Consider the following 24,571-nt stretch of genomic DNA (forward strand, 5'->3'; position numbering starts at 1 on the left):
GGTCTGACCGTCTCTCACCGCCTTCCGCCTCGGGTCCGCGCCCGGGGGGCCCGCTGCGCACCGAGCGCCCGGCCGCACCGCGCCGCGCCGCCGGGGGAGGCTCCCGAGCTCGCCGATTTCCCTGTATGAGGCGGTTGGCACCACTGGAGAGACCGAATGAGGTGAGGGGTGGGGGGGCGGGAGGGCCGGCCGGGCCCGCGCGGTGGGGGGGGCGCGATCCCCGCAGCCCGGGCCGCCGGTGCCGCATCCCAGCACGGCGGCGGCGAGCGCGGTGAGGGGCCCGCTCCGGCGCGGGGAGCCCGAGGCCTTGGAGGGAGGGAGGGAGGGAGGGGGAGGGAGCTCCCGAGCCGCCGCTGGCAGGCGAATGTGAGGGGTCAGTGGTGCTCCTCGGTGACCAAAACAAAGGGAGGGAGGCAGCGGGCCGGTCGGCGGGGCCGGGGGCTGCAGCGGTGAGGTGCCATCAGCCTCGCGCCAGCTGTATTTTCATCTTCTCCTTTAAGGATATTGTCCGAGTAGGCTGCGTTTGCTCGAGTGCGAAGAGAGCAGCACAAAGAGGTAGTGGTTTTCGTTGGTAACTTTGTGTTTGGGGCCTTTTTGTTTGTTTGGGATTTTCTTGTGTGGCTTTTTCTTTCTTTTTTTTTTTTTTTTTTTTCTTTTGTTTGTTTGAAGTGCCTCACCTCTTAATTTCTGTGAGGCTTGACGATTTGGATGTGCACAGCAGGTTTTTAGTCCACTTAAATGTGGTAACTGTTGCTGGCTGAAATGGTATGCAGTAATGCATTTTCCTTTTTTTGGTATTGAATTCTGTGGAAAGAATGGGCTGATACCTCTTTTAGTGAAAGAGAACAATATGGTTCTGTGCTGGATGCTCTGAACGCTGGTATTAGTGTTGAAATACCAGGGGTTGTTGTTCATCCATGGAGGATCAGGGTGCTATTAGAAGTAGAGGGCCTGCATAATTAAATGGAAGGCTCTGCCAGGAAAGCAGTGTAGCATTGTGGTTGTTTCTGGAATTTGTGATAGGCCCAGCTTATCATAACTTTGAAAGGTCAAATGTAGTAATGGATAATGACATGGTTTTCTCCTGACTTTAGTGTAAGGGAATGTGATCAATGATATACACTCAAACTGCCAAAAGTATGGGATAGTAACAAAAAAGTTTCCTTCTTTTTTTTTTTTTTCTTTTGATCTGTAATCAAGTTGGTAAAGTTAACCTGGTAACATTTGTCCTTTTTTTTTTGAGAGCTCAAATTACATTTAATTTAAAAGCATTTGAGATTAAAAGAGGAGGTGGAAATGTTTAATTTCTGTATTATTAGAATACAGGTTAATGAGTTCATAGCTTTTCATTTAAAGGAGAATAAGGGAAAACAAAAATTGAACATATGAAAGGAAATGCATAATATAGTGAAAATGAGAAGGGTCTTTGCAAGGAGCTACAAGCTGTGAAATGTGGATCTGTGCTGAGAGTATAAAGTAGTAATGTTTTCCACAGTTAATCCTTATTTTGTCAAATACAGGTGTATGGCTTCTCAACAACTTGCCTTTTCTGTTCTGGAAAGAATTTAAAATCAGATCTAGATGCTTCTCATATGACTTAATATGGCTAGTCAGCAGGGTATGTCTATTTTTTTAATAGGTGAAAGAGACGTGTATTGGCAGTTAGTATGAACTTATGTTTGTCCTTCCCTGCACCAGGAGGTCAGGTAAAATTTATGAGAAGAGCAGCTGTAACAAATAAGTCTCAGTTAATTTCCTAGTGGACAGTGGACTTGAGTATTCCCTCGAGATGGATGTGAATTAATGTAGAGGCCCTGAAGCATATTTTGTGCTCCTCATGTGAGTTGTGGAGAAGGAAGCTTGGAGATGTGACTAGAAGCCAGTATGAATCTTTGATTTGTTTGTGAATTGACCACATTTTTTGTGTGAGCGGCCACTGGCCTTGCTGCAGAGTTGGTTTCACCTTCTTCACAGGCCTTTCTTGCTGGAAATGGAGGGGAAGTGTCTTTGAGCAAAACACAACAGGAGAAGAATTATAAAACCACAGGTATGGCTGGAGAGATAATCTCAATGGAAGAGTGAAATCAAGATGCTTAACTGTCTTTGAGAGAAGGCAACATACTTCATTAGCTAAATATCTTCAAGGATAACACTACTTGGCTTATGTTTTAGATCTATTTATTTTTTAAATTCTGTGGAATGCTTATGGAGGCTGCTATTCTTGCAGACTAACCTTAAAGAAGAAAAGTTTATCATTATTTTGGTCAGCTCTGAAATCCTTTTTCTTCCCCACTTCTCCCAGAGCAGGGTAGCATACTGTCTGTTATTTCTTTCATTGCTGTCTAACAAGTTTTGTGTCACAGTCAGTCACTTCCCCTGAGTCCTCTGGCCAAACTTCTTTCTGATATGCAACAGATTCATAGACATAACTGCTAATCAGATTAATGTGCTGTGGGGCCTCAGTTTTTATTACCAGTTTTTTATTTCTTAGAAGCAAAAATTATTACTTTTGCCACTTAATGTGATGTATATACTTTTGAAAGCATGGCTCTATTTTAAAAACTCACAAATGAAAAGATATTCTGTGATAACTAGAGAGTTCCCTAAAGAGTCTGACCAGACAGAAGAATTCAGAGAAAGAAAATCATAGCCAAAATATAAGACCCTTTGAAAGAATTAAAGCCCTCACTAAAGCCAAGCATCCTATTAGGATAGTAATGCATTATGTGAAATCACATTTGATAATCATGAGTACTGTAGGGTTGACTGGTTAAAACTAAGAATAAGGAAATTACAATTTCTCGTCTTAGTGACAAGGAGCGGCTTATACAGAACGGTTACCCTGACATCATTGGTAGGACAAAACTGTTCTGCCTTAAATGATATTTTAACCTCTATCCATGGTGGATTTGTTAAGCTTTGCTGGAGTGGCCTATGAATTGGCTTGCTGCATGTTTGAATAAACATGTGAACTTGACCCATGTAGGCCCATGGGACCAGGCTGCTTTTAAGAGCACCAAGGAAACCATGTGATGTTCTTGTAGGGCTCTTCCTCACTATTACAGGTTGTGAAGAACAGGGCTAATCCATAATGATTAGAGAATTGTATATATTACACCCATCTTTGGAAAGGGCTTAAGTGTTCAACCCAGGGAAACACAGGCTGGTTAGCTTCACTTGGTCATTAGGGATGTCATGAAGTCTTCCTGGAGGATGTTTCTGGATGCATGGAAAGGTGATGGCTGGTAACAGTCACCAAAAATGTAAATCATGGCCTGAACAGCCTGACCACCTTCTGTGTTAAAAATGGCAGGGTTTTTGAACATGGGGAGAACCTCATCCAGCCTCAGTTTCAGCAAGGCTGAAGGAAGAAATTGAGCATGAACTTAATGAAATTCAACAGATAAGAAAGCAAAGTCCTGCATCTGAAGAGGAAACCCCAGGCTGGGGATCTGACAGACAGAAAGCAGAATATCAGCCAGCACTGTGTCCTGTGAGCTAAGGCAGGGGGTATCCTGGGCTGTAATAACAGAAGTAGAAGACTGAGGGGAAATGATTATTTCCTTCTACGCAAAAGTCATTGGACAGCATCTCAGTAGAATGCTGTGTTTTGGTGCTACCACTGCAAGAGACCTCAAACTAGAAGAGTTTGGTGTAGGGCCAGCAGGATAGGAACTGCAGCACTTGCCCTGTGAGAGGGGCCTTAGGGAGCCAGGTTCATTCAGCTTCAGGGAGACATAACTGCAGCCTTCCAGCTCCTTTGAGAAAATTAGTGTGATGCAATTAATTTCTTCACAGCACTACATGGCAGGAGGATAAGAGGTGCCTACATTGAGATAAGAGAGATTCTGATGAGGGAGGGAACATCTCCCTCCCCAGGTGGCAGCTCAGCAGTGAAACAGGGGCACAGGGTGCTTGTGTGGCCACTTGGTTTAGCATCATGTCTGATGCTATGCTGAGCAGGACTAGAGAATTCCTGACAGCCTTTCCACCCTGAATTATTGTATTATCCTAAACAACACTTAAAACTGAAAGTAATTTTGATAATGTATTTCTTACCCCCAGTCATTACTCTCTGCTTTTCTAGACTGAATGATGCTCAGATTAGAGTCCCCTTGCCCTTCTTTGGTACAGTTAGCTTTTGATTGTACCAGCATGCAGAATAGGTAAAGACAAGGAGCTTCAAGTGTGTTTTGTAGATGTTGTATGATATGGCACATTGGAAAAGCAGTATTTATTTCAGTCTATGAAGTAGTGTAGAGGATAGACTGTAATCTGGATTTGTACTTGATCCTTTGCTTAATAAAAGTTAATGGCAATGTACTGGTATAATAGCCTGCATACATGTAATTGAAAAGTGACTGTTGCAATAATTTTGGTATTATGAAAAGCAAAGTGATTTTTTTTTTTTGTTACCAACCTGATCTGAAGTTGGGACCTGGGTTGGTGGAGGAAGCTAACTTAAGTTTGACTTGTCATCCTGTTAATTTTGACTGTCTTCTTGGCCCAGCAGAATCTTTTTATTTGGGGGAGGAAAGTACGTTTGCCTAGGTGAACAGATAATGCTTGGTATGAGGTCTCATAAATAGTGGGGAAGCTGAAAAGAAGAAATGTGGTCAGGATCCAACATTTCTCCAGCTGTTAATGTAGGTACCAGATCAGGTCACAGGCAATTTTGGAAACATGGCTTTAGCTTGGTTATGTGGAGCTGGGTAAACAAGCTATGATTATTACTCTCAGACAAGATTAATTTCCCTTTTTTGCTGTCTTCTAGCTGTGAGCACTTGTTGTGTACCTGGCTTGTTTAGTCAGCAGATCTCTCTGTGAGGTACTTCAATTTGTTTAAAATATCAGTCAGTGAATTCATATTAAGGAAAGAAAACTGAATAGGAAGTTAATGAAGAAGCCAGCTTGTTATTCCAGAGCTGCTGGGACGGGAGCAAGCTGCTGTATTGGATAAGCCATGTGTGAAACTGCCATGAGTTTTCTGTGTTTTGAGCCCTTGCTACACCTCCACTCCCCTCATTCCATGTGAATGTTAACTTTCCAGTTTTAAGGAGAGAAGAACAGGCTGCTGGTGTTTTACAGCATCTTACAACTTATTCATAGTTCAATTTTCTTTAATAAAGGGTAATAAAGGGCTAGTTTGCAACTTTAGACCAAAAAAAATTTGCAATTAATCAGCAGTAACATCATACTTTCAGAATCTGAAGTGATTATCTCCAGTTGTCATAAGGTCTTTCACTATATTTTCCTTTCCTTTGGGATACCACATTTCCACTTTTGAGATAGATCCTAAACCTCTGTGGGCTATCTTAGTAGAATGCTCTGTGTGTGATTTCTATCTGAATTCCCTTCTGATAAATCTTTAAAGTAATCATCCCTTCACTGTGATTTGTATTTACTAGGAATAAATGAGCTATTTGTCCCACTTTGAGTTTTGTAAGTGGATTAAAATTTTTCTCTTAATGTTCTTTGGGCACTTTGTTGTTAAAACTTAGTATCTTTAATGCTTCCAAAAACGGATAGGGTGGCTATCATCTGTTACTGTTGCAGCATTTATGAATCAGGCGGCTCTTCTCGAAAAGTTTCCTGAAATTGTATGGATTGTTAGTGAACCTGACTAGTTCAGTCATGCACTCTGGCAGGAGGTTTGTGTCCCAAGTTGCTTGTTTGCATTTATTCAGTTGTGCTTACAAACTGTTCTGTTAAACAGATCAGTGAACTGAGATGGCTGGGGAAGAAACCCAAAAACAACCACCCGTCAAGGGAATTTGTCTTAACAGAATTGTTGAGACTGAAGGAGTACAGGAATATGAATGATCTTAAGAAAAAGACACTTGGAAACAAGAATGCTCAGTTTTTTTAATCTTCCAGCCTCTTCACATATTTTTCCCCCAGCTTTTCCACTTTTTCTTTCTGTAGGATAGCTGTAGAGGTACCAAGTGTACACCAAAATTTTGTAACTGCTGATAAAGAGGTTAGAGTTACAAGTGAGTCAAAATGAACAAATCTAATTTTGATAAATACAATGCTAGGCATAGTAACTGCTTATGGTTCATAAATCAGACTGATTTAGGTAGTTGATTTTGGAAGGGAGTTTGCCATTCTTGTTGGTAATGACTATTAATCTTCTGCTTCTGCAACATATTATAATCTAATTCGTTAAGCAGATGAATAGAAGGTATCCATCTGCCTGTCTTGCTTGAGAATATCTGTGGCCATGGTCTAGACTCCAAGGTGAAAATCAGTGAGCATTTTCAGTGCTTCATGGCATCAACTTCTCAAGAAAAGGTGGAACTGCATTTCTATTTTCAAACATATATCAGTGTGCAGACATGTTTTACTGACTGCCACCACTAACTGCTGAAAGATTGTATGGGTATATAAGTACTTTTTTTTTGATTTTGCATTTTAAGTGCTAGAATAAGAATACAGCACAACATAATTAACATTGAGTAATAGATGTAAAGACATACATACTGTATGGCATACAGTGTAGCTTGGTTGTGAAAGTTAAATGAGATAACGTAGATCTTTTTATTGTAGAAGATTTTTTGTAAAACAGTGCATCTGATGGATATTGTGCAGTTATAAGCTCTTGGAGAAAAGTGTTTAAGGTCGTGGGGAAATTGTTATTTCAAGGTTACTAATTTTGTTGTTAACCATATTATATGTTAGGAAGGTGCTATGAAGCTAACTTGAAGAAAGACTGGAAAGCAAGTTGCTGGAAAATGTGGAACTTTAACCTTCTCGCTTGACAATTTTAAAATTCAGTTTGCATTTGAACTTCCAACAAAAGTTTTATTTTAATGGTAAATATGACTTCTTGGCATTCCACTACAACAGTTAGAGCTGTGACAAGACAGACGGGCAAGTTAGTAACATTTTATGCATGTAGCTTTTACACTGCATTTCTTTTGCAGTGGCTCCAAAAGATACTTCAGAGACACCTACTTTAAGTAACTTATGTCCTCTTCATTAAAGTCAACTTGTTAAAGGAGTTGACTTCCTACTTAATCGCAGTCAAAAACATTGAGGGAATGTTTCCCTGGAGAGAAACTTCCTATCTGTGTGGCAAGCAACTGTGAAGTTACTGTCAGCCTATTGTAATAACTAACCCTATTTTCAGTGTCTGAGATAAACCATGAACTGCCACAGCAGGAGCTGCTTCATGAGCTGTTTAGTTGTCACTTCAGCACTGCCATCACTCACAAAGAGAGCAGTGTGGACAATGGAGAAGTGTCTGGCTTATTGGCTTACATCTTTGCTGGGTATCAAGGTTCTTCAGGGTCTGAAGCTGCTATTGTGTATTTACATTGTTATATAAGTGAATGTATAGATTCATTTAAGTGTTTTGTGCCAGAAAATGATGCACTTTTTTTTTTGTTGTTGTGCTTCAGTGGCATTGTGAGACAAACTTTTGTACTTAATGCTTTTAAAGACTTTTTAAAAAAATAAAGCTCACAGTTGTTTTAAAGTGACAGTCTGTACAGTTTATGATAAATGAATTTGTCTTTTTGTGTATTTGGTATAAGATCTTTCACACATTTTAAAGTACTGGAAGAGTATACATTCTTGCCTTGTAGCAGGAATAGCTACCTATTTCTAGGCTAGCCTAGCTAGGCTAACCTACCGTTTTCTAGGGTCTTAAACCCCAGAAAAAATTGGGAAGAAAATCTTTGAACCTCTCTGAGAGTAGTTCTGTCAAACCAGTTGTAAACCTGATGTTAGTGCCAAGAAAGCAAAAAGTAAGTGTCCTGGGCTGCCAGGCTTTTACTCTGTTATAGTAAACCTATTTTGAATGCTGCAGGTATCCTGTCTCATTTATCAGAGGTTAGAGTAGAGCTGAGGAAAAGTAGCAGTAAATCGGCTTTTGTGGAAGAAGCAGCAGAATTGGTAAGATTCTTTATCTGGGAAATCTGGCCGGGTGGTGGCTGACATTGTTATTTGCACCATGAAGAGAGAAGATGGAAAATGACAGTTTAATTTTCTGATGCAGTGATGAAGGATGTCAGATGAAGTGATAAGGTGTCAGCTGTGAAACAAGCCAAAGGATTTTTTTGTTCCTCTGGTCTTCCCTACTCACTCATCTGAATATTTTTGTGTTTGGGATCAGGCAGGACTCAACTTTGTGTCCCAATTGTGCATGAGGATGCCAGAGGCCCATTATAGCTGCTCTTACTGTCATGTCATTGTTAAATGTCACATTGATTATAAATATGCTTGAAGCAGCTGATTTTCTTGTGCCTAACCTTCTTGGTTTAAACTGTTTAATAGTATATTTTAAGCCATTACATTTCCAGTTTTATTGTCATATTGTGAGTAGTAAATTCTTTAGAGAGAAGAAACCTTTCTCTTTGAAACTGTAGAGCAACTTCTCAAATATCTGTATAGAAATTCTCAAACTATAAGGGACACTAATTGGTTTACTGCTTTTGTTGATGCTTTGAGATTAATTCAAATGTTTCTGGTGCTGATAATATATCTTGAGTGAGGTGAAACTGCTCTTCAATTGACTGTATCCTGTTTAATTCCCAGATCCCTAACTGTGTTTGCATCCTAGTTACACATACATGTAGTTTCTAGAGAGAGTACATTTGGATATACAAATGATAACTTTATTACATAGTCTCAAATTCTAAGTATTACTTATGAGATTCTTCCTTGTGCACTTTGTGGTCCTGTTTTATAATTTTCTCTATTTTACTGCTTTAATTGAAGTGTAGTGTTTGACAGCTAGTCTGACATAAAAGCATATCCACACTTACATATAGATGGACTATATGTTGTGGAATATATGAGGAAAATGCTTATTGATACAAATAACTTACAATTTTGGGTTTAATGTATGAAGAAAGGTTGCAAGATCCGTTTTTCCTTCCTTATTGTTTTCCACCCTTACTCCAACAGAGAGGAAAATTTATTTTACATAAGAAATTCTACATGTAGAAATTCTTCCCATGCTGGAAAGCTCTACAGCTATGCTTAGTGGCATTGCATGATTCTGTGTTGGAAGTACCTCAGTGTTTACCTTGAGCCAGCATAATGCTCAACCTGTTCTCTCCCAACCGAGGTAATGCAGTTAGAATTGGCTTGGGATCTTTTTAGCTTCCTTGGAATTTTAGAAATTTGAATTTTGCATATGTAATCCTGTATTGAATGTTTTTGATGTGTTTTTCAATGCTTCTGGTGATTTTATAAAGAGTCTCTGAGCTGGGAAGTCTGTGCATCCCCATCCTCATTTACATTAGTTGATTTCCTAGAACACTTATTTTATAAACTTGTTCCTTTCAGATTTTGTACACTTGCATAGTAGCAGAGGCAGTGCTACTAAAGGTGTGTAAAGTTAGAGAAGACAAGCAGTCTTTTGTGACCTGGAGTTCTGGAGTTGGTCATGTTCCTTTAACCCAGTTCTGTTACCTCTCCTCTTGCTTGCCTTCCCGCAGAGACTCCGCAGCGGTGGGAAATTCACTGGTCCATAAGCGGTCTCCTTTACGTCGCAGCCATAAGAGCTCAGCGTCTCTGGCCAAGCTGTCGGTACATGATGGACAGAAAGCCAAAAAGCCACTTTGTAAATTTGAGGAAGGTCAGGATGTCCTAGCTAGATGGTCAGATGGCTTGTTTTATCTTGGAACTATCAAAAAGGTAAGCACATTTTTTAATTTCACTGGAGTCTTAAAGTGTCGCATACTGTTGAAAATTGCAGTATTATCGTCTCACTTATGTAGTATTAAATACATTCTTCTGTTTGGTGCTTTTACTCATGGCTTCCACTGTATTTCTGTCTTTCAGATAAACAAACTGAAACAGAACTGCTTCATTATATTTGAAGACAGTTCCAAATCCTGGGTTCTCTGGAAGGACATACAAACAGGCAAGAACTTCCATGAAGTAGTTGTTGTTTGGTATCCTATTTGTTTAGATTACTGTTATCTGTTAAAAAAGATTATTATATTATATTCTTTTATTCTAAAGAGTGATATAATTTCATGTGAATCGGGAACAAAAATGAAACAAATAAGAAAAAAATATTTTCAAACGACTGTCATTGAAGTTACTGTTTTGTTTTGAGTGTTTGTTTGTTTTCACACGTGTGTGACTTAGAGAAGACTCCTAAAAATAATCACATTTGAGTTTGTTTGGGTGGGGGTGGATTGTGTTCTCTGCCTTAACAGAAAATTCCAGACCCTAATTTACACCAAGTTTGCATTCTTTGTACTGTTTTCAGTTTAAACTACATAATATGGAAAGAAACTAAAACTTGGTTAATCTTATGTTTGAACAGAGTTTTGACACTTAAAAGGAGCACTACAACTGTTGCACATAAGAAACCATTACAGGTTTTGGAGTATACCTGTGATAATAAAGAAATGTGTAGTTATCAAGTGAGGTACATATTGTATAAACCTTATTGGTTTTCAGACATTTTGGTACTAGTTAATGTTTTTATAACCTAATGCTAATGAAGCACGGATGATAATTTCTTCTGAAAATCAGTTACAATTTCCTCATTGTGCAAACACAATGCAAATCTGCTCTGGCTCTTGTTGATTCTTGATGTTTAAGCTAAACATTATCTACTTAAAGGAAAAGCTTTGTATTTGTAATAGCAAAAAATCAACTGCTTTATTTCTTGAAGCTTGTAAAAACTGCTGTTCTGCTTCTATGTAGTACTAGTCTATAATCTCTGATTCATTTATCCTAACTATCAAAATTTAATAATGAAAATGAGAAAATGTCAAGTTGATGATCCTTATGGGTCTGTTCCAACTCAGATAGTATTTATTTTTAGGTATTTTTAGCCTAAATTTGCATTCTTTATTCAGTTACTGAATTTTTATTGTTGATGTTGAGGAACCATGGACTGCATAGTCAGTAGGCAATATAAAGCCTATAAATATCTGATAGCTGATAGTAAGTGATATAAATATTTATAACACAGTCTGTACAAAATGTCTGAATATGTTCTTATTAAGAAGTTTGTCACTGTAACAATATGTTTCTACAATGCATATATCTGTAAGTGAAATTATGAAGAAGGCTATACATGTGGTAACTGTTTCAACTGCAGATATAAAAAAATCACAATCTCATCTTTGTCTAGGAGCCACTGAGAGTGGGGAAATGGTCTGTACAATATGTCAGGAAGAGTATTCAGAAGCACCAAATGAAATGGTTATATGTGATAAATGTGGGCAAGGTAACTAGATTTTTTTTTCTATTTACTGCATTTTAAAAAATGTTTTGATTTGTCTCACAAAGGAGGATATTTGCCCGCCTATGCCTGACTGCTCAACTGATCTTAAATTTTGTAGCCCTTAGTGGCTATTAACAGCTCAGTGAAAGATGATAATCCATGTTAAAGTGACTAACATCTGTTCTGTAAGTCAAGATTATTTTTTTCTACTAAGAAAATTTAAAAGACCATTTCGAATGTGTTACCAATCTTTTTGTTCAGGTTTTTGGCACTTAATGATGGATAATGCCCTATAGTTGCATTAAGTTATGTGCTTTTGGAAACATAGTTGATTCTGTGTAAGCTTTTGTCATTTTAATAACAGTTTGGCTGATCATTTTTAATACAGGTTACCATCAGCTGTGTCACACACCAAATATTGATTCCAGCGTGATTGAATCAGATGATAAATGGCTCTGTCGACAGTGTGTCTTTGCAACAACAACAAAGGTGTGTTTCTAGAAAAAAATGTTAATGTTAATACATTTCATATTGCATGTGTCTTTGTTTTTGAAATTTAAACCATAAAAAGATAGGGCATTTTTCTCAGTGATCTCTTTTTTTATCTTTGATCGGAATGAAAATTTTGTATGTTGAGAAGTAATGCTATTTTTAGAAATTGGCAATGTTACACTTTTAAACAAACATGCTAGTATTAAAACATAAATACACCTGAAAATATTTGACTTGAAAGTTATGAAAATTTTTCTACAATCAAATGAAAAGCTTTGAAAGTTTCAGAAATACGTGACTGTTTTTTGTAAACTAATGTATCTGTTTTGGCCCAGAGAGGTGGTGCACTTAAGAAAGGACCAAATGCCAAAGCACTGCAAGTCATGAAACAAACGTTACCATATAATGCAACAGACCTTGAGTGGGACGCAGGTCATAAAACCAATGTCCAGCAGTGTTACTGCTATTGTGGAGGACCTGGAGAGTAAGTAAATGCATAATATGTAAGAACTTTTCTCTACTGCAGCTACAAACTTGAACTCTTTTCTTCTAGATTTCCTTGTGAACTTGTTGTTTTGTTTCTGTTGTGTGTACATATCAGAAGCTGGATGCAAAGTGGGATTTTGATTTCTTGATACATTTTTGAAGTGTCTCACAGTGGGAAATACATCTTTTCTTCTCCCATAAAATATTTTGGTTTGTTTTAATTTTGTCATGTGACCATCACAGATCATCACAGTACATTCCGTAATGAGCAAGAAATTTTTTTGTGTTGCTACTGTTGATGTGTTGAGTTTGGATGGAGTTGTTTGTTGATGAGCTTGCAGTTCTTGTTTCTGATGTTAACTCAGCTCTATCATAAGTCACAAAAATAAATGTACCTAGTTTATTAAATTTTGTTACAACAGACAGCTGTCTGATTCTACCATGATGTCATATCCTGGTTTTCAGTGACTGGCGGGGGAAAGATTTTTTTTTTCCCTCTTATGGCATTACAGAGTCCTCTGCTGGTTCTTTTTTACAAGATAGGAATGAAGAGGACTTCTTAAGCAGATAGAGATGAGTACTCTGGTGTCTGCATGAATGAGTGAAAGAATAAGATAGTGTTGGAGATTTGAGGTCAAGGCAAGTAAAGAGTCCCACAAAAAAAGCAAAGTTTTTGAGGGTACACACAGAGAACAAAGCTCTGGTTTGAGACTTGAACAAACATGGCTGTCAGTTTTGCATGGTTCCTTTTCTCAAGGGAGAAGCTGAAAAAGGAAAAGGTATAAACTATGAGGTTTCTTTTGAGGATTCAAGTAGTTGGATCCCCAGAACAAATTTTGTGACTTAATGCAGTTGTGTTGTGCTTTAAAAAATAACAGGGAAGCTAATCTAGTATGTCAGAAGGAGCTTGTATGGAGTTCCTGAATTCTTACTGAGAATTAAAAGGTGGGTGTCAGAGTAAATTAAATAGGTTTTTTCTTAATTTAATAACTTAATTAATTCTTTTACTAGGCTATCTTTTATTATTCCTGTCTGTATTTTCTAATAATTCATTATGGAACTAAATGTTACTGAAATATCCATAGAGATGACTGTTTTATAAACTGTGCAAATCAGTTTGGGTCAAAAGATCCCTTCCTATTTAATGTAAATATAATGAAGAAACAATTTTCGGTAACTTTTTAAACACATCTTATGTCTCTTTCTGTTGTTGAAGCTGGTATCTAAAGATGTTGCAGTGCTGCAAATGTAAACAGTGGTTTCATGAGGCTTGTGTGCAGTGCCTCCAAAAGCCAATGCTTTTTGGTGACAGGTAAGAAAATTAAGCTGTATTTTGTTGGTTGTATTTATTTAGAATGTGAGGGAAGTCTCACATGTGAGCTTTTATTAGGGCATCTATAACACAACAGTATTTTTCCAAAAGGGGTTGAGTTTTGAGTAGAAGTTTATACACAAGACAGCCTGTGTTTGGGTGCCAGGAAAATGCAGTTCTTCATCTCAGATGAACAGGATGTAGTGGTGGGTGGTAGAGAGGTGACCAGTGGAGAGTTGGATTGCAGCTGTTACTGCCTTTGTGTGGAAGTCCTTTATACAATAAGTGCAACTCTACATCCTCTGTTCATGTGTGAGGAGTTAGGACAAAAAGAAATTAAAGAGTGCTGGTCTGTGCTTTTATTTTAAGAGGAACTTGGAGCACTTGCACCAGATGAAAGAGGAAAACTGGAGAAGAGACTCAAAGAGCATTTCATTCATTATTATAATTTTATGTGGGAATTTTTCTGGAATGTTTGTATGAAGTAACTGAGTTAGGACCCAGAAATTATATGGATCCTTAAAATGCATATTTACACTGGTGCACAGGTTTTTGCATTTGAGAGATTGTGCTGGGGACATGACAGAGCATCTTCACTGATACAGGTTGAGGGACTTTCTCAGGCAGAATGAAATGGTGGTAGCAGGATGAATCGAAGAAGTGCCATGTATCTGGCCCAGTAGGTACCAGCACAGATTACAGAAGTTGATAAAGTAAGATAAAGAATAAAGGGACTCACAAATACTATATGGCTGTGTTTCTAGCTTGCTTAACTTTCATTTTTTTCATGTTCAGAGTGTTAAAACCCTGTGTGTGTATGGACTCGTGTACATACACATATGTGTGTATTTTTAGGTTTTATACGTTCATTTGCTCAGTTTGCAGTTCTGGACCAGAATACCTCAAACGTTTACCCCTGAGATGGTAAGTATGAATTAAAAAAAAAGGGTGAGTTGAATACATGCTCTGCTTTTCCTTTTGGTGTTCTGGTTCTCCTTGCTAAAAAGGAAATCTGCTTGTTAGCTTGAGCTGTTTCCCCAGTCATTCTTGCTGTGTGTATGATCAGGGATAAATTTCTTTCAAAGTTTGTCTTTAAGGGTAGAGATATATTGTGATTGCATGCTCTTGCAATTCAATCCTGTGATCATTCAGTGAAGTAACAAGCAACTACTCACTTGTTGAGTATATGAAGATTGAGATATCTTAAGTGTTTTTTGCAGGTTTAGGATCCTGCTGTATTATCTAAGCCAAACATAGTGAGTACTAGAGCACACGTCCTGATACATTTTATAATAGTTTGCTTGAATAGACTTAATGGAACTAGTCTGTAATAGAAATTATATCCAATTTAGTGCATATATACCTAGTGCTAACAAATACATGGGGGAAATTACCTTGTTAAATGTTAATTCACCAAAATACTTGCATGAATTCCGAACTGTTACATTCAAGTATGAATTCAGACTTGCTTACATATCCCATGGAGTTTAAAAAAAAATTGGAGTTTAAAAAAATATCATGACAATGAGATGAGGCAGAAATGAAAGTGAGATGTGAAACAGAAGGAATCACTTGAAGAGAAATTGTAGGAGGCTTCATAATGTTGTCTGGATTGAGAGTCTTCAGTTGGGCTTTGTGTACCTCCACCTGTGTAATGCTAATATCTTTTCTACTAAATTGTTTCAAAGGAAAGCAATTGGAAGAAAAATTGTTTTCTCTGTTTTTTTTTATTCAAATATTTTAGGGTAGATATAGCACATCTATGCCTTTACAACCTAAGTGTTATTCATAAAAAGAAATATTTTGATTCGGAGCTTGAACTTATGGCCTACATTAATGAAAACTGGGATAGATTGCATCCTGGTGAGGTAAGTGAGTAGAATACCCTTTCTTGTTTATAAATCACAGTGCATACATATGTCCTGAAAGTTGACAACCTGTGAACTGTTTTAATCTGGATGTTAAATCCTTTAGTACCTTAAAATCTGGTAATCCCAAATAGCAATTTTTTATTTCCTTGCAGAAATAGAATGTCTTTTAAGTGGTGCATATTTTTCTAAACTGTAAAATTTCTTCAAGTTATCTATGCAACTAATTACTTGCATGGGGAGTTTCTATTACTTAACTATTTATTCTGCTGCATGTCTACATTCTGTTGTAGTTTCATAGTTCTTTTATTACCTTGATATTTTTATGTGCCCTGACCCAAAAATCTAAATGTAGAATTGAAGGCAGAGTATATTGCATGTGAAGACCACATTCAGTGTCTCTGAGGTGTAACACATTGTTTATGTGTTAAATACTGTATTCAAAGATTTCTTCTTTCCTTCCTAATTCTTACAGTGGGGGTGGTCAGTTTGTGTTCAGTTTGTTTTTTATCCTTTTGCGGTCAGATTCAGCTACTTGTCAAGATATTTTGATTTTAGTTCATTATTATACTCTGTGCTCTTCCCCTTTCTGCTTCTAATCCATCCATGCTCAATCGGTGAAAAACATGTAACTAAAGGGGAGGGAGGAAAGGGCAGATCCAAAATAAGTAAACTCACTTCTTTAATTAGTATTTTCAATTCTTTAATATTTCTACACCTTCAAGGGAACTACTAATATGAAGTCTGAATACTACATTTTTAAAGGGCTGATTTTGAATAAATTCATACAGGCTGTATTGGAGGAATTCCAATACTTTATTCTGAACAGATTTTAAATGTCTTTCATGAAGTTGGTAAAAATTAGCTTGAAAAATCTGATTAGCTTCAGTTAATTAGGGAAACAAGGGGAACAGAAATTAGATAAATAATTGACATGTACAATATAATGATTCTAGGGGTTTTGGGATCTCCTTAAATTACCACTGTTAAAAATGACATTTTAGATTCCTTCTCTACCTATTTATACTTGAATAAGAGGAAAAGGATTTTAGCTGTAGGTAAGACAGTAGTAAATGACAGAGTTATCAGAACTCCTAGGCCAGTAATTTTTAATATGTTGTTATTTAGAAAGCAATAAATACGTGGCAGTTTTCTGTAGTATAGTGTTGCAAGACCTCTAGATAGCAATGGATTGTATGGAATGCATATGGTGAAGATTGAAAACAAGTTGTTACTTTCTTTGGCTAAAACCACTTGAACACCTCTGTTAGTTTTGGTAGTCAGGTAGACTATCAGTCTTGCTGTTAAAACGTTGGGGTTTATGAGTATATTTATTCACTTATTTTTAGCTGTTAGCACATTGAATTCTTTGGCTTTTTCTCTCTGTCTTGTTTGGGGAGAACTGTATTCTATAGAAATTATCTGATCCTGAGTTTTTTGTTGGTTTCTTTGAGCTGCAAATGTTGTTCAGTCTGGTCTTTAGTATTCCTATTAATAGTGAAGCTTATAAACTGCTGTCAGCTCTATAATTCAAGATAAATTTACAAATTTTGGCATGGTAACTGGAAATAACGGTAGTTCTGATGGAATTGAAAAGTAGATAAATATAAATGTAAACATTCTAATTTTAAATATAAATGTAAACAAGCTGATCTTTACATTCGCTACATAAATGTTGTGCCCATGTGATAGCCCCACCATACTTGTTATGCTTTTCTTTATAATTATTTATGCAGTTTTTCAGAGAGATGATTTCATGTTTTGAAAGCTTGACAGGGTCTAGTTACTTGAGGCTTTGGCGAAAGGAGGGAAGTTAGACTGGGTTTTAGCTAAAGGGTCATGAAAATAGATCTACTGGTTTGGGGTTTTTTAATTCTAATAATTTTTCTGGGTGTTTTACATTCTTTTTTGTGTCAAGTTGAGTAGTATTAAAAATGTGTCCTGTGGCAGGATTTTGCCATAATTATCATAAATAATTAGGTTCTTTTGTCTATATAGTTATGCTCTGCAATCTCAATTAATTTAGGAGTACATACAGAAGATTTTTTGTTAGGAGTCTCGGGAGAGCAATCTAGTGTTATATTCCCTCATTATACTAAATGATTTTGAAATATTTTTCTTGTACTTCTTAAAAGTGAAACTCATTCTATGTCCTGGGCTTGATCCTGGCATTAATTCTGTGGATGTAAATCACAAAATGTATGGGATTATGTTTAATATGCAGCCAGAGCTAATATTTCGTTAATGTACTTCACATTCAAATCTATAGTTACAATGTCTAAGAGTAACTGGAATCTTTGTATTACTAAAGAATTTGAGAGGTTAAATGATTTCTTAATACTTTACAGCTGGCAGACACACCAAAATCTGAAAGATATGAGCATGTCCTGGAGGCATTAAATGATTACAAGACTATGTAAGTGATTGGTACTTTTTGTTTTAAATGTTGCTTGCCTATTTAATCTTAGGTTACAGTCTTCAGTCTATGTGATAATCACTCTGACTGTAGATAGCATTTTATGTTTTAAATAATTCTATTTCAAACTGTAACATTGCTTAGCTATTTTGATTGTGACCCAGACCAAGAGAATTGTTTTAACTTCCATCCTCCTTCCACTTCACATTCTGTTTTTGAGGAGGAGGATTACGATGGGGTAAAGAGGGGAGTAAAGTAGCATTTAAATTAATATTCTCTTTGCATCAATTTGTTTTGCTTGTACTGTCCTATTTTAAAAGTTGTGTTCCCTGGGATCAGAATTTTAACAAATAATTTCACATCTAGGTTTATGTCTGGAAAAGAAATAAAGAAAAAGAAGCATTTGTTTGGCTTGAGAATTCGAGTCCCTCCCGTGCCACCGAATGCTGCTTTAAAGGCTGATAAAGAACCAGAGGGAACTTCACATGAGTTCAAAATTAAAGGCAGAAAGTCATCTAAACCAATCCCTGATGTGAGGTAAAATAACCCAGTCATTTTAGCTGTGTTGTGGTCAATTTGGGCTACTTAGGGTATTTTTTGGCTCCAACAAAAACCTTTTCTTTGTAGAAGGTTTTTTTATAAAAATAATTGTAAAGGCATATTATTTCTGAGAACAAGGTCTTAGAAAGTTAAGTGCATTTGCTCTATTAGGATTCTTCTAAAAAGTCAACATGAAATTTATCAGTAAGAACAATAGAAAATATCCCAACTCTGGAGTCATTTGGGAAACAAAACCTTTTGCCTTACTGGATCTCTTAAGCAATAATCTAACTAGAATTCTCAAGGGAAGTATGTTGTGAAATAGTAACTTGTGTTGGTAAATGTGCCATCTTTTTCACCAAGTGTGGTCATATGAATAAATTATATTTAACACTTGTTCATTCCTCTTCAACATTTGGGAATCAGTAATGTCCCTAGAAATACATTGAATCTGTTATGTTATTATAAAGTCAAAACTATATAGGTTTGTACCTGCAAATTTTGATTTGTCAGAAAAACCTCATTTAATACAATGTCTTAGAAATAAACATCTAATTGTATATTCATTGCCAAAGGAAAACATGTATTCAATGAAAATTATCAACAGTAATACAGAATAAAATACAAATTTTCTTCTAGGGAATTAAGTAATGGTATAGAAAGAAAGGGGAAAAAAAAATCAGTAGGTCGTCCACCTGGTCCCTATACAAGAAAAATGATTCACAAAACTCCAGAGTCATCTCCTCTGGTAAGGATATTTCTTCCCCCTTCCTCCCTTCTTTCTAACTGCATCATAAATGTTGAAGAAAAACATAACAAGTTATTATGAATTTCTATTCCCCCTATTTGCTCTCAAATAAAATCAATAAAAAAATTTAAGTTGAAGTACCTTTTTTTTCCACCCTCAGGATAATGAACCAGTTCCAGTGATAGAGAACCCAGCCTTGGAATTACCCTGCACTGTTGGGTAAATTAAAAGAAAAATCCCTCCTATAAAACATTGTAACACCATGTAATTTATCTGTTTGCTACTGAAATGTCAGCTCAGTTTTTAATAGAAGATTATTTTTTTACATGGCAAACCTCTTATCTTGCAAAACAGGAAATCTGATGGAACTGCACATTCATCCAATACCTCAGATGTGGAATCCACAGGTGCTGCCAGTATGAAAGAAACTACCTCATCTAACATTTCCAGACATTATAGGTAACTACTCAGTTACTCTATCTGCTATAAAGATCCAGATTTGCAGTGTATTAATTTTAATAAAATTTTCTGAGAGTAGAGCTATAAATAGCATGGGGAGATACAAAGAAATAGGACGAGTGAAAATTTGTCTTCAATAGTTGTGTTTACAACTCAGAGGATTTTCTGGTGCTCGCTAACCATTGTTTTTGATGTAAAATATGTCGCTAAGTGACATTTACTGTAAAGAATTAAACTGTGTAAACATTTGCTGGGCTTAGTGTTCTAGTGGTCACAAAAGAACTGATGTACTCTGAATTAATTTTAGCAGCTTTTGTTTTTGTAGGTTTGTGTGTTCATGTTATAAAATACTAAGTATGCTGTGATTTTTCTGCAGTCAATAGAGCACGAAAAAATTCTGTCACAGAGTTTCTAAATAAGTTATTAACTGTAGTCAACCTTCCTGCAAGCAAAAACTTTTCCCTGTCTCAAGTTTAGCAAACAGAAATTTCTCTTTTACTGACATACGTGGATTTTACTATTTTGTCTCCCCTTTCTGGTTCATGCTATTGAGTGCTTTCATGAGTCATTTTTGTGTGCATTATAGATATAAATAGTCAGTTTTCAAAAAGCTCATGTTTAATTTAGAGTTCTGAAATTTTTACCAACTGTAAGTGTCATACTTACAGTTAGCTATCTGTAGGCAGTAAGTGCTTTTGGAGTGAAATTATTACATGAGTGGCATGGAAATAACAGATGATAGAGCATACATTTTGAATTCCCTTGGAGTTAATGCTGTGGGGTTTTATTTTCAGTAGTTTATCTGACTCGAGAAAAAGGACTCGTACAGGACGAACTTGGCCTGCTGCAATACCACATTTGAGGAGGAGAGGCCGCTTTCCACGAAAAGCACTCCAGACTCAAAATTCGGAAATTGTAAAAGATGATGAGAGCAAGGAAGATTACCAGTATGATGAACTCAATACAGAGATACTTAACAACTTAGCAGATCAGGAGTTACAGCTCAATCATCTGAAGAACTCCATCACTAGTTATTTTGGTGCAGCAGGTAGGATAGCTTGTGGGGAAAAATACCGTGTGTTGGCTCGTCGGGTGACACTTGATGGAAAGGTGCAGTATCTTGTGGAGTGGGAAGGAGCAACTGCATCCTGACTGTAGGACTGAACATTATGTTCACTGCACTGTCATCTGTAAGTACAGTTCATAATGCAGAGCCACGAGAGAAATGGTCTTTAAATGTGCTTCTAAAAAAAAAAAAAAAAAAAAAAAAAACCAACAAAAAACAAAACCAGTTTAGCCTTAACATGTAATTGTTATCATTACAGCTCTTGTGATAAAGACTTATCTTTTTAAAATCTGATCTGAGACTTAAATTTTTTAATCTGAACCTTGTTAGATTGTTTTAGGTTGGGATATTTTGGGTTACAATTGCTTAAAAATGTGCATGGTGTTTTAAAAAAGATGACGTTTTCTAGAGAACATTCCATGGATACAGTTATTGTGATTTAGAGAAAATATTATGTAGATAGCACAAATATTTGAAAAAATCTTGGTTTGTTTTCTTACCCAAATGTTTGCAGAAATGTATTTCTATTTCAATACTTTCTAGATTTCATAAGTGCAGTGTATATAATGCCTACTGAAGACTGTAAAATACTGAAGTTTTCTTTCAAACAAAGTGTAAAAAAAAAAAAAAAAAAAAGAAAAAATATATTGAGCCTGTAAATTGCTCTGTGACCAGACTTCATTGTCTTCTTAATATATTCTCTGTGTGCGTGTGTGTGCGCGTGTGTGCATATATACAGAGGTGTATATGCACACACAGACCTGGGCGTGTATATAGATGTGTGATTGTGACCTATGCAATACAAATTATGGGATCAGTCAGCTTCTGAGAATACATCCCATAATTCTTTTTCAGGAATAGTTGCCAGTATTTACACAGCAGCATTTCTTCTCAGGCTTATTGGGTGCTGTTGCTTTTTATGTATTAAGGAAAAGTGTCCAACCAGTGCAGCGTGTTCTGGCAGTGGGTGCAGTCATTGATGTTCATGTGCTCTACATTCCATTATTTTCCATTTGAATTAACAGCTAAAAATAATACAGGATCTGAAGATTTGAAATTAATTCTACTGGAAATAACAATTTGAAAGCTCTTGTGGCACTCTGATTGTAAATTTCATGTCCCAGTTATAAAGTAAGTTGACAGGAGGTCATGCAGGATTTCTACATACGTGTAGAACAGTCATATTTTGATAAATGTAGTATGAACGAAGTGTATTATTGCACAGGGTCAACAAATGTTGCCATTTGAAGTAACATTACTGATTTTATTACAACATTACCTCTTTTGTGTTTATAAAATGTACCAAGTTTTAAATTGGTAAGATTATTTTACTTGTTAAAAAAGTCAAAAATCTCTTGCCAGTATTAGATGTTTTTTCTTTGTCTGCTACTTTTGAGGGGGTTTTAGCCAAAGAGTAAACAGAAGAATATTTTTACTTTGGTGGTTATTCACTGTACTGTATACGGTTAGTTTTCATACATGCTTACAGTTTGCCACCAAAATAAAATTATGTAACATTAGCGAATGACAGAGTGGTTTAAAGTGTACTGCCTGAGTTAGTACTTACTTATTCCATTACTTGGTTATTTGACTTTTTCTGCTCATCTTGAACATCTTGAAAAGGTGACTTTTTTATGATTTTTTTTTTTTCTTTCTTTTTTTTTTTTTTTTTTTTTGGTCACCTTATAGCCAAAGGAAGCAGAGAAAGCTTTTTATCCTGTGTTTGGCTTATGGCTGGCTGGGTTATATTAGCTTTATAAAAATGCTAATTAAAAACTCCCACTTCTGTTTACCTTCACTAAAATGTGTGGGTTTTTTCTCACACCCTCAGCTATTAATTTAATGTTGCCTTGCCTATAGCTGCAATATTTTGATAACACAGCAACTTCATGTTAATTTTTGAATGTTTATATCTTGAGATAATGCAAAATGTAAAGCCTTTGTAACCTTACTCACACCATCTGTATTTTTGTCATTATTGTTTCACTTTATCCAAGTCCTTTAATTCTAACTGAACACCAGCAGTATTTTTCATAAAGATTCATTTAATGATAAATATTGGAATGTACTTGGGGACTTAAGTGGGGGAGATGTGGGGAGAAAATACTTGTCAAACTTCAGCTGTCCATAGACCTAAGTATTGTGAATGTTGTTTTCATTTTATTGTGGTGGTTGACTTAACTCTGATGTTCAGTTTGTATTTTTGGAATTGCTTTTCTCTTAGAATTAAAAGACCAACATTAAATGTGTGTATTTTTTGAGAGAGAAGAATGAGTTTTGATTCTGTACTCTTGAAGCACATACCTGGTGGCATCCTCCCATTCATCATTTCCCAATCTCTGTCTTTCCTGTTCCTGTCCTGGAGACACTTGCCCTGCACATAGACACTAACTGGTGTTCCAGCTATGGTTGAGGGATGCTTTGTTACAAGGTGTCATGTACTGGAAAATGCTGCAATAGTGCTGCTGGAGATAGAGCTAAGTAGTAATTAAAGCACACCTACAAATGCCTTTCTCATTTTATGTGAATTTCATTGTATGTAGTAGTGGTATGTCTAAAGGAAAAAGACAAATGTTGCTGTATGTAATGATTTCATATTGATATAACGTGATCATTGTATGTACGCATGTGTGTAAATATATGTAATTCAACCTTGTTGTGGTCACTGATTTAGAACCATTTCTATGTGTATATTTAATATTTTTCCTTTATGATTTATTTGTATTACAGTAGCATTTAGATAGAAGTCTCTCGTGACAGTTCTAAAAATATAGGTATCGCATGAACAAGACAGCTAAGAAATAATGGCACAATACTGGTCAGAACTGTAAAATATGCATCATAGCAAACTATTTGTCAAATCATTGTTCTCAACAAAACTTCAACAGGAATTTTGAATAAAACTGTGGTTTTTCTATGCATAACGCATTTTGAGTGAGATTATGAAGGAATTTTGAAAAATCTTTAAGCATGATACATGAACTGAAGGTCAGTATTTTAATTTAACATGAAGACAAATACATTAAAAAAACCTTTAGAGGTGAAGACAAGCACTTTATTGTCTAGGGGGTGGGAAGATAATTTATTAAACAGAAAAATGATTTGTCTTTAGGACATCCTACTAAAGTAATCTTGAGTGTTATATTTTAAAAGAAAATTGGTGAATTGAGAGGGAACCTACCAAGACTGATGATGGAGCAATAGTCAGAACAGAGTGATAAGGATAAACTGGATAGAAGCATCAGCTCTGTGCACAGAGGGAGAGTCTTGCAAATGCTACGCTGGTAATATGTTCAGGCGCATCTCTAGTTGCCTCACATCTGTCTGAATGAAAAATAACACTCCAGTTAAGGGCATGATGGAAGAAAATTACATTTTGTAGAAATGGAGAAAAGGGTTTAGGAAACATGGAAATGTTGGTTGGTCATTGTTGAACTTAAACTGATGGAGTGTCAGATCTACTGATATCCTAGTTTAGTTAGAAAAACAATGCATGAGTTCAACTTTGGAGTTACCAATGTTTGTAGAAAAGTTTGCTGGATTTTTTTTGTTTTGTTTTCTTAAATTGGATCATCTATAGGTGAGGTGTGGAGAAATGAAAGACACAGGAAAAGAGTCTCTTGGAGTCCCTGAAGAAAGTTGGACGGGGAAACAACTGTCTTTTAGCAAAGGTGTAGTGCAGGACAATAGAAAGAAATGCAAAAGATAAGTACCGGTACAAGCTGTGCAGAGTCAGAGAATGAGCTTGAAACGTGATGCTTTTGCTGTCTTTCATTTTGTCATTCAGCAACAATGAAACAAGATTTTGTATTGTCTTGGTGTTTTAGTGTTTTGCATTTTTGAATCCCTTAATGTTCTCAGCTAGCCCATCTCTGCTGTTTTTTAAATCACCTTTGTACATATTTCAGCATTGAGATCCATATACCATAATATCAACAGTTGTTCTGGTTTTCATTAGTACCAAAATACTTTCCAGCAGATAGT

At 36.3% G+C, this 24,571-nt stretch overlaps 1 protein-coding gene across 4 annotated transcripts; it reads left to right on the forward strand.

Moving 5' to 3' along the window:
- Nucleotides 1-23,263, forward strand: MTF2 (metal response element binding transcription factor 2). 4 transcript variants are annotated; one of them, XM_053950666.1, is made up of 15 exons: nt 1-161; nt 9,450-9,648; nt 9,796-9,877; nt 11,108-11,203; nt 11,589-11,689; nt 12,028-12,176; nt 13,395-13,490; nt 14,346-14,414; nt 15,235-15,358; nt 17,707-17,774; nt 18,141-18,311; nt 18,954-19,062; nt 19,223-19,281; nt 19,417-19,521; nt 20,316-23,263. In XM_053950666.1, the coding sequence occupies exons 1-15, from the start codon at nt 157-159 to the stop codon at nt 20,671-20,673; spliced, it is 1,791 nt and encodes a 596-aa protein (XP_053806641.1). In that variant the 5' UTR covers nt 1-156; the 3' UTR covers nt 20,674-23,263. The 4 variants fall into 4 exon arrangements, with proteins under 4 accessions (XP_053806641.1, XP_053806642.1, XP_053806644.1 ...); XM_053950667.1 differs by having other exon boundaries at nt 20,319-23,263; XM_053950669.1 differs by lacking the exon at nt 1-161 and adding an exon at nt 537-555.
- The last annotated feature ends 1,308 nt before the right edge of the window (nt 23,264-24,571 follow it).

The sequence above is a fragment of the Vidua chalybeata genome, chromosome 9, assembly GCF_026979565.1.
Source record: "Vidua chalybeata isolate OUT-0048 chromosome 9, bVidCha1 merged haplotype, whole genome shotgun sequence".
In the NCBI taxonomy this organism is placed as follows: Eukaryota; Metazoa; Chordata; class Aves; order Passeriformes; family Viduidae; genus Vidua; species Vidua chalybeata.